This window comes from Pieris brassicae, chromosome 5, assembly GCF_905147105.1.
Source record: "Pieris brassicae chromosome 5, ilPieBrab1.1, whole genome shotgun sequence".
Taxonomy (NCBI): Eukaryota; Metazoa; Arthropoda; class Insecta; order Lepidoptera; family Pieridae; genus Pieris; species Pieris brassicae.
The window spans coordinates 17,514,050-17,524,610 of record NC_059669.1 but is presented as its reverse complement, the minus strand read 5'-3'; the positions used below and the strand labels follow the sequence as shown (position 1 = coordinate 17,524,610).

The window sequence follows — 10,561 nt, the reverse complement described above, 5'->3', positions numbered from 1 at the left end:
TAATAATTAATCAGTCTGACAGTAGTAATGGTTCATTACAGAGAATAGTTTTCAATAGATGTCCTTGAAAATTTTAAATGAAATTAATATTCATTTTTAGATAAAAATTAAACCATAAAAATAAATAAATTTGTTTACAACAAATTAGAATAAATCATTTTACATTCGGACAGCATTCAATTGTTTTTTTTTTAAATCTGGAATAATATAATCACAAAGAAGTCATATTTTGTGATCATTTAATAAAAATATGTACATCAGTCTTTACATAATAATCTGTGGTTCAGGCACAGATAAGGCAATAGACTTGTGTGGAAGTACTTGACCTCCATTAACATAGAGTTCATCTTTGACTATTACATCTTCACCAAGCACTGTGCAATTCTCCATTCTCACCCAACGACCCACAACTGACCGCCAACCTACAATACACCCATCAAGCCAAGCATGCTGCCTTACACAAGCACCACGTAATATTGTAGTGCGTTTTATACACGCCCCTAGAAAAAAAATCATGTCAACATGTTATAGTATTCCATCATACAAACTTATCTAAGGGGTTCAAATCTTTTAAATAGTAATTTGGAATTTCGGTTTCCCATGAAAGTTATTTAAAACTAATGATTTAGTGACTGGCTTGGTATTGGAAACAATTTTCCACCTACTGTCTCAATCATTTTTAGATAACTTACCTATAGAAATAGGAAATTAAAGTGCTAATAGCATAACATAAAATTAATATAAAATACATATTATATCTTTTGGCCTTATCGTCCTTGTGTCAAATAAATATTTAGGTTTATATTATGTTTAGGTATAAATAAATTTATATTTACCATCTTCAATAACTACGTCAGGGCCTATGGTAACATTGGGTCCTATGCGACAACCTTTGCCTATAGTCGCAGTGGGATCAACCAAAACATTACCAACCACTTCAATACCATTGTGTAGTTTACTTGAATTCTTTTGTCTGAGACTGTTTAGATAGAGGCACATTCCTACAACATTTAAAATTGTACAAACATTATTTTGTGTATAATAATTGATATTATAGTAGGAAAAACGAAACTGCCTACAGAATCAAAATTAGGTCTAAATATATTTAATATCCGATTCAGAATAATAATAATTGATTACTTTACTATGCAATGTCCAGAATGTATTAGATACTTAATAACAACGTCATCGTTATCGTATCGATTTTACGACTAAATAACCCTTTGATATCGTGAACAGATTTTGACTGTATGTAACGTATAATTTGTCGTTGCATATTTCTAAATTGTAAAACTTAAAACAGAAAGAAGTTTGTCATATTTTTTTTATTAGTATAGCCTATCTCCGATTTTTTTATTTGGGACATTTTATGTTTGGTGATGCGAGAATGTTGAGGAATATTACGATAAGTCTCTGTCATAAGTCAGTTAAATTAGGGGTTAAGCTAAATTTATATATATAAAGTTATAAAATACAGCTCTTCGGGAAGAAACAAGTGCTGTTTCATACATGGTCCTTCGATCTGGATGTGAACAGGATATATGGAATTCAGTCAAGAATTATTTCACTTTTTAATGTTACTCATTAAGTTGACTTTTAGTCAAATGATGAATCATGCGTATAACAAGGATGTCTAAAATATTCGACCCTTTATTGCATTTAATTGTCATTGGAGGTGAGCTTTACTATTGGCTACTAAAATAAACGGAGTGGTGGTACTAAAATAAGTGGAGTGCTGAGATTTGGGAAAATTCAAAGATCAGTTTATCTGAAGAACTAGATCAGCAACATCATAAATCATAAGTAACAATAGTATCGTGAAAAAACTAAAGAAAATGTTTTATGTATGAGACAGTGGTTAAAAAGAGTTTTCAGAGGACTTACTGGAGGAAATTACTGATTAACATGTATCACCCTTTTTAAATATTTAAATTTTCTGTGGGTGAATTACTTATAACACACTCACTGATTAAGACTGTCAAAAGCATATGTTCTATCATTAGCTTTTATTCAATCCGGTAGTAGTTGTCAAGAATCACTTAAGACTCCATACAACTCCCAAGTGACGCATAGCAAGGTATTCCAGTAGAAGCTCTTTGTAGAAAACAGAGTAGGAAAAATTTAAAGTGAATATTTATTTCACATAAAAGACAATATAGCATGGTTAGCCCTGTGCTAATGAGTCCTCAAGGTATCCTAAGTATTAGTCTCTAGGTTTCCATAGTTTTAAATATACCTTACGGCTTACACCAACGATAAGTACTGTTTTAACACTTACCCTTATTTAGATTTTTATAATAAGTATAAGTTTATGTTGAAATGTTTAAAGTATACCTGTAAGGAAGTCTTTTGGTTGTCCTACATCCATCCAGAACCCTTGCAGTTCCATAGCATAGAGTTGACCATCCTGGGCCATGAATGGAAAAATTTCTTTTTCAATTGAGGTTGGACGTAACTCTATTCTACTTAGAACTGATGGATTTAATATGTAAATACCTGGAGCAAATTTTTTTTTTTATTGAACATATATTCTGAACTGGAATAATAGAAAGAGGTGGAATATATCTGTAAAAGTAACTATCTAATGTATTCAAGGACCTGTGGAATTAAAACAATTAATGATACATTAATATAAAATTATTTTATATAATGAAATATACAAAACTTAATGAGCATTCATAAACTGCAACTGCAACATAGCAATCAAATTAGTACTATAAGCAATATAAATAGTAACTCTACTTGTCAAATTATCTTGATATATGTTGCATATTTTAATAGAATCTGGAAGTTATAACAATCAATATTTCATATAAAATACCTGCATTAATTTTATTAGAAATAAATTCTTGTGGCTTTTCAACAAAACTTTCAATCTCTCCATTTTCCTTATAAAGAACCACACCATATTTTGAAGGCTCTTCAACTTTGGTAACTACTATTGTACCTTCCTGAAAATTATATTTAACCACATGAGGAAACTTAATTAAAGATAGACAAAACAAGTTGAGTTAATGAGAAGACAACAAGCAATGTTATTAAAAAAATATAGGGCAAAGATTATAATTGAACCAGGCTTTATTAACTGCACTACAAATAGGCATATAACTGTTAATAACTGTAGTACATTATACATTTTCATAATAATAAATTTAATCATACCTTGCCATGGTTCCTGTGGAATTTTGCAAGATCTTTAAAAGGGAATTCACATATAACATCAGAGTTCAGGACAAAAAAGGGTTCTGTACTTGTATTTAATAATTCCCTGGCTAAAGCCAATGGTCCAGCAGTACCTAAAGGTTCTGTCTCATGTGAGAATGTTAACGAAACACCAAGCTTTGAAACTTGCTCAGTCAATTCCTTCTCCATGTCCTCAGCTCTATATGAGACAGCTAATATTACCTGAAATGTGTAATATTGATTTTAACTCTACCTATGTATTCAAAAACTACATTATGTGGTGTCTTTATAGTGATATAAGCTTACCTCAGTTACTCCAGCATCAACAAGTGCTTCAATTTGGTGCATAAGTATTGGTTTATTAGCAAACTCTACTAACGGCTTCGGTCTACTTAGTGTTAGGGGCCTTAAACGTGTTCCATACCCGCCGACAAGGATAAGCGCACGAATTTTATCTAATTTCTTATCAGAACCACACATTTTTAGTTTTGTAAATTACCAATAAAACTCTAAACAGTTTAATTTCTATCCGAACATACGTGGCTAATTTTCAGTTTAGAATAAAAGTTATTGAAAACAATAAATATGTAAACCAATAAAAAAGCTCAACGTACACTCATAACAAAGTTCACTATATTATTAATTAATATACTCTATAAACTACACAAGATCAAAGAAAATATCTCATTAATGACAGTTGTGAAATGACACAGGCCAAATAGAAATCCTATGGGGCTTAGACAAGATGGCTTAACAGTAGTGTATGTAGAATGTCGGTAGCCTAGGCCTAAAAGGCATGAGTCGGGATACAATAAGCGACGCCATGACAGTGTTTTAAAGAGATAGACGTTAACGCTCATGCTTTTCGGTAGTCAACGGAAAACCGCAAATTAAGACCCAATTAGATAGAGAGAGTTTCTCGTCTCGAAGATACGATCATCGAAAGAATATAAAAAGTTTCTTCGTCTAAACATTCACACCTCACGCTCTTCCACTTTAGCGACAATTGCCTCGCAATGGAAAATTTATTGTGTCCGTGCAATCAGAATTTCAAAAGCAAGAATCGTATTTCGAGGTTTTGGGCCATGAGTGAAGTGCATGAGGGTGTTTTAATTATATGTGCTCTTCTAAGACAAGAATTAATTAAACGGAAATGGAAAAAAGATGTTGGGTTAATTTTCATTTTCCGTGTTCCACAAACACTTGTAACTTCCATAAAATTAAATGAATTTAATATTATCGGTAGCGCCAAATTTAAAGGATTTTTGGGTCATTTTTGAGATCAATACCCTAGTAATCACTAAACTCGAATGAAACATCTCACACTCAAAACGGTTCAAACCTGTTTGTACGATACTCGTATGAACATAAAAAAATGTCATACAAGATCGTGTTTATACTAGTCGAGATTCTCGTTAGTAAGAATCTTACTAAAATATCGATGTGTAAACAGGTACAGGAAATTATCGCCTAGCGATAAATCACTGGCGATAATCTCGTATGACATAATCGTAGAGTAATATGTTTCAAATGATTATATATAATCATAAAATGTTTATTATATTATATCCCAAATATTTAATTCTCATATAGCTTCTTTTTTTAAATTATTGCTAGTTCAATGTATATCCATTAGAATATGTTTCAAATTATGACAAATCAGGGTGATTTGTTTGATTCTATGCATACTAAAAAATTATCTTTCTGCCTGCTTTTTATGATATGTGCAATATATTATATCTATTATCACTTTTGACAACTCTATAGATCTATTTCTGTAGTCTATTCTCCAAAAATACAAATTATTGTCTATATCCTAATCGAATCACGTCATTACGTAATGGCTGTGGTTGTCAGTGTCAGTAGATAAAATTTTAATAATTTATCTTTTCATATAAAATAATGGCTGTCCCGTTCCGGATTCTTTCTCGCTGTAAAGGTAACTACAATATATATATTTCTTCGATAATAGATTATTATATTTTAAAATGTCATATTGATATATCCTTTCGAGTTTCATGTCAGTACTTTCCGTTGCCTTCACTTTTTAGCTTTACTGATTAACCTCGTTCAATGATCGATGTTGATTAATTCGCGTTCATTGATCAGACATAAAATATGAGTATATGTACTGTAAAAGATTAATCTCCATAACTAATGGGCTATCAAGTACATTCATAAATTTCCATCATGATCAATGTTACGTATATACGTTGGGTAAAAATAAAATTTATGTTTATTATTTTAACATAGTTTAACTTACAAATATATATAGTGACTGATTACATGTATTTTGATATAAATATGTACTGCACTTCAACCTTTGATAAATATACCTTATCTTTCTTGGTGTTCATTTATTTTTAATCATAGCATATTTTGGCTCGAGTAATAGCAGAAGTTTCCGTCGGTCGATATAAAACTTTATACAAGGGCTTATATAGTGTTTATCTTGAAAAACTGTAAACTTCATAGTCTGTGTGTGCTACTGGAAAGTCATATATATTTAATTTTTGCCACTAATAAGAAGTTATTATGTGATATAGTTATACTATATTTTTTGTAATTCAATTAAGTTTTAATTAGTAAATTAAAAAATTGATTATTACAAACTTAATGTATTTCAGATGGTTTTAAGCTTGGAAATGTCAGATTTCAGTCTCAGTATACTGAGACTAGAAAAAACTTAATACTCACAAAAGAAACTAAAGTCATAGTGCAGGGTTTTACTGGCAAACAAGGAACATTCCATAGTCAACAGGCACTTGATTATGGAACTAATGTTGTTGGTGGTGTATCACCAAAAAAAGCTGGAACAGAACATCTGGGTAAGCCAGTTTTTGCAACTGTGAAAGAGGCAAAAGAGAAAACTGGTGCCCATGCATCTGTCATCTATGTACCACCCCCGGCTGCAGCTGGAGCCATTATGGAATCTATTGAAGCTGAAATTCCTTTGGTTGTGTGCATCACAGAAGGAGTACCTCAACATGTAATCTATTTGTCTTATTAATGTAATTGCTACATTCTCTTAACTGGTATCTCTAACAATTTTTGACTCATAAACACTAAAAATGTTATTGGAGCCCTTGTCACTGTATCAATTTATGGTAGATAGAATTTTATTGGAATGGATTTGGTTAATTAAATATGAAGTGTTTTTTGTAAATTATAGGATATGGTACGTGTGAAACATGCCCTACTCCGACAGAACAAGACCAGGCTGGTAGGCCCTAACTGTCCTGGTATTATAGCACCTGAGAAGTGCAAGATTGGTATCATGCCAGCAGCTGTGCATAAGTCTGGATGTATCGGAGTTGTTTCCCGATCTGGTACACTTACCTATGAGGCTGTACATCAGACAACAATAGTAAGAAACCTTTTTTATAAGATATGTAAATGTAATGGTTAACATGCCAAATTAATGATAACAAGTTGATCAAATACTTCAAAAATATATATAATGACAATGCCATAGCCTTGATCTAAAGAAGTATTATATATTAATCAAATAAATAAATTGAATGGTAATATTAGACATCATTACATAAAATATGACTTTCAAATAGATTGTCAGTCTGTTTTACAAAATAAAACCAAACAAGAGTTTAGGGAAACAAAATATATTAATCACTGACTTTAGTAGGCAGAAAATGATTCATTAAAGCTTACTTAAGAAATACATTTTTGCAATTTGGGAAATGGCTTGCAAACTTAAACTTCATAATAATATATCAACCCCAAATGGATTCACCACATTCACTACATAAGGCGCAGTACTAAAGATACTGGAGTAACACTGTATAACTAGTTAGCCTAGATCTTTTCAGAGCCACAAAACCTAGTTATGTATTAAAGTAAATCATATTAAATAAGTTTCTAATTGATTGATGATTCTAGATGTATGAATTTATATGTTAGGTGTAACATTTTATATGATTCAAAGCATTGATTAATAAAAGATTGAAACTAATATATATTAGTTTGGTTAATACTACTAAAAAATCTTAAACAAATGATGAAATAATGGAAGGAATGATAGATTGTGTTGGTAGTTCTTGATTAGACTAGAGATACTTTTGACTAACGTCAATGAAAAGCATTTGATGTTAAAATTGATATCAAATATTTCAATTAATATTTTTACATTACAAATTGGAAAAAAAATGTAAGACATAAATCAAATCAAAAAATTAAATCTTTATTTCAGACTGGTTTGGGCCAGACACTATGTGTTGGTATTGGTGGTGATCCTTTCAACGGAACAGACTTTATTGATTGCTTAGAAGTGTTTCTTGCTGACCCTAACACCAAGGGAATCATCCTTATTGGAGAGATAGGTGGTAATGCAGAAGAGTTAGCATCGGAATACCTCACCCAGAACAACACTGTAAGTATTTTTAAACATATCCTATTATTTAGAAGAACTCTTTATTGGAGAATACACACTTAAAATTTAATTATAAATGTAAAGAATGCAAGTATTGTATTAAATCTTAAGGATTCCTGCTGATTTAACACAACTTTAATTTTAAAACATAAGAAATCTGTTTATATAAGAATATCTTTCCTTTTATATTAATTTTCGTTGGGTTTGGTATAAGGCCATTAATAGATTTTAGAATTATTATTTGTTATTTTTTTGTTTTGACAGACCAAGGTAAAGAAAGAAACTGCAACAAGGTTACTTTTGTTTTTATAACATATCAAGCATTATATTCAATTTTAAAAGTATTGCATTTTAAAGTTACATGACTAAAATCATTTTATTCCATACTATCAAATTACATTAGAAACTCATTATTAGAAAAATTATCAACATTATTAGTAGTTTAGAATATGATGGATTTTTGTGTTGGTAGAAATCTGTGCTATATACTTTAAACTTGATATTATATTATTAATTGTGTATATTTGTTCAGGGTCAAAAGGCTAAGCCAGTCGTATCATTCATTGCTGGTTTGACAGCACCTCCTGGTAGACGCATGGGTCACGCTGGGGCAATCATATCAGGTGGTAAGGGAGGTGCCATGGACAAAATTAAAGCTTTAGAAAAGGCAAATGTTATCGTCACCCGCTCTCCTGCGAAAATGGGCGCCGAGTTGTTAAAAGAAATGAAGCGATTGGAACTTGTTTAAAGAATCATGCAGTGACATTATTTTACTTTGTATAGAATTTTAGTAATTATACCATATTTATTTATTCCCTGTTGTTGTTTAATTAGCAAATGTTTTAAATGCTCCTATAGGAAAAATCATAATAATTGCACATACTTTCAGTCAACACTGTTGTATAATTCATAGCAGTAGTCAATCCTATTATTAAGTAAGTCTTGTCCAATTGATATTTCATTTATATATACTGAGCTAAGCTGAAGCCACTTTTTGATACAATAGGGTTTTTGTAAAGCTTTCGATGTTTAAATGCTAAATAAGTACTGTACTCTCATACATCTAATATCTAATATAATAATTATTACCTCAAATGTTTGAAGAATTCAGTATGAAATAAAAACTACATAAAATATACATGAATTTAATTTAACTTATAATAATTATATCCTCAAACCTTTTACATTATTCTGATGATTCAATCACCATTTAAATAAATAATATTTGTCTATGGAAAAAAAGACTGTTCCCTAAATAAGGTTTTACTAAACTTAATTCTTTAAGAAGAAAGGAAAGATTGATGTCTAATCAACCAGTCGGAATCAGTTCTCATCTCGGAACAGGTATTATGATTTTATACGGGGCGTAACAGATACGTATTTATATTGATACCCTCTTAAAATAAATCAGTTTAATTGCGTGTCTTTTCATAGCACCTTAAATGCAAAATTAACATTAGTTAAAAGAGACCAATTAGTCTGATTTATTTTTTGTCAATAATTAATGGGTTGTATTTATTTTTCTTTCAACTTCTAACTTAGCTTTTCTGTACAACATCATTTCTAATGTTAAATTTTCGGGTATCGACCAGGAGGAAAATAAAATCATATAAATAATTTATAACAAAAATATATAATAATGTATAAAACAATATTTCGTGGAAGAGATTTCTATAGGAGTTAGGAGAGGCAAAGGAAAGAGGGACTTAAGGTGTCTGCCTCAAGAGTCTAAAATTCTGAGAAAAAATTAAAGAGGTCATATTAGAATTATAATGTCAAATGAAATAAATAGTACGGATTGTAAAACATCATTATCGGGATCTTTGGTTTATAGACTACGGGCCTACTCATCTTATGCGTATATCACATAGTTACTACTGCTGATGACAAGGTCGTACGGACTGTAGGTAAGATTTCAATACAATTTAAGGCCAAAACTAGAGAACTATTGGTCTTGCAAGATGTCTGGCTAGCCAAGCGTAATAAATTATTTGTTTTCGTTTTTATAGTTGCTATGCAAGATAGAAATACAAAAAATATTTTCAAATCAACTGTAAATTCGTGATCCGTGATTATTAATGGATAAGCTGTGTAAACTGAAAAGTCGAATATTTGGTGGAATATATCAGGTAGAGTGTAGTGCTATTAAAACGGATGCAGTGTTCGGGCAAATCGAACAATAGTTGTCTCAGCAAGAGATATGACGATCACGAGGAGTTGCCTGATAAATGGTGGGCTAAGAGCCTGAGAAGGTTAATACATATACACATATGAACAGGACAGCAGACCGTGCTACTCTACTACTTTGGTTGGAAGAAAGCCACAAAATAAACATCTCCAGATTATAGTCTCTACCTGTTTTGTTTTGTTTAAATAAAGATACTGCAAAGAAAAGCTTAAAAGTGTTTACTTATCGGATATGATAATGATGTTAGTTACGGTTATAAGATTTTACATCAGACTTTAAGCAGGTCAAGCGATGTTACGTTTGATAAGACACTAGGCTAACACTAGACGAAGGACCGAGAAACTGAAGAGAAAGACATTTCTGAAGGTGATAAAACTGAAGTGATTGATAATGGTATATCTAGTATTCTTCAAGATGGTATTTATGACGAAGAAGGAGACATTGTAGCAAATGATAGACTTTACCACGATCGATCATTAATTAGAGGTCCTTGTAGATTCAACGATATTATTATTATCAATTAATAGTTCTGGATGGATTAACTATAGAGAGAAGAGATCGCAATCAAAAGGCCATATCGTGAAGGTTTGGTTTCACGTCAATTTAAAAAAAAGAGTCTTCGTAGGTATAGAAATAGGCACGTGTTGGAATACAATAACTTTAGATTTCTTTAAGGATCGTGATTTCCGAATAAGTGAGGCTGATCCAAGTTTGTTTTAACGAGAGATGGATGAAAAGAAGATTATTGTAGCTCCTTACGTGGACAAGGATCTTATTGCTACATCAAGCAAATAACGGTTAAA

General features: G+C 31.0%; 2 protein-coding genes across 3 annotated transcripts; one reads left to right on the top strand and one right to left on the bottom strand.

Moving 5' to 3' along the window:
* Positions 1-222: 222 nt before the first annotated feature.
* LOC123710130 (mannose-1-phosphate guanyltransferase beta) lies at positions 223-3,859 on the bottom strand. Its single transcript, XM_045661854.1, has 6 exons — positions 3,490-3,859; positions 3,163-3,405; positions 2,822-2,951; positions 2,335-2,496; positions 837-1,001; positions 223-500 (listed from the first exon to the last, which is right to left on the bottom strand). The coding sequence occupies exons 1-6, from the start codon at positions 3,661-3,663 to the stop codon at positions 265-267; spliced, it is 1,110 nt and encodes a 369-aa protein (XP_045517810.1). The 5' UTR covers positions 3,664-3,859; the 3' UTR covers positions 223-264.
* A 1,146-nt stretch (positions 3,860-5,005) lies between these two features.
* LOC123710246 (succinate--CoA ligase [ADP/GDP-forming] subunit alpha, mitochondrial) lies at positions 5,006-8,385 on the top strand. Of its 2 annotated transcripts, XM_045662029.1 has the most exons (6): positions 5,006-5,122; positions 5,811-6,172; positions 6,356-6,550; positions 7,391-7,570; positions 7,835-7,840; positions 8,103-8,385. In XM_045662029.1, the coding sequence occupies exons 1-6, from the start codon at positions 5,086-5,088 to the stop codon at positions 8,316-8,318; spliced, it is 996 nt and encodes a 331-aa protein (XP_045517985.1). In that variant the 5' UTR covers positions 5,006-5,085; the 3' UTR covers positions 8,319-8,385. The 2 variants fall into 2 exon arrangements, with proteins under 2 accessions (XP_045517985.1, XP_045517986.1); XM_045662030.1 differs by lacking the exon at positions 7,835-7,840.
* The last annotated feature ends 2,176 nt before the right edge of the window (positions 8,386-10,561 follow it).

Bases quoted from the DNA above. Each gene is read 5' to 3' on its own strand.
- LOC123710246 (XM_045662029.1), top strand. From the start codon at position 5,086: ATGGCTGTCCCGTTCCGGATTCTTTCTCGCTGTAAAG. The intron at 6,173-6,355 runs GTAATCTATTTG...TGTAAATTATAG, and splicing joins CAGAAGGAGTACCTCAACAT to GATATGGTACGTGTGAAACA. The intron at 6,551-7,390 runs GTAAGAAACCTT...TCTTTATTTCAG, and splicing joins CTGTACATCAGACAACAATA to ACTGGTTTGGGCCAGACACT.
- LOC123710130 (XM_045661854.1), bottom strand. From the start codon at position 3,663: ATGTGTGGTTCTGATAAGAAATTAGATAAAATTCGTGCGCTTATCCTT. The intron at 2,497-2,821 runs GTATTTTATATG...AATTTGCTCCAG, and splicing joins TTCTAATAAAATTAATGCAG to GTATTTACATATTAAATCCA. The intron at 1,002-2,334 runs GTATACTTTAAA...TAAATGTTGTAG, and splicing joins ACCAAAAGACTTCCTTACAG to GAATGTGCCTCTATCTAAAC.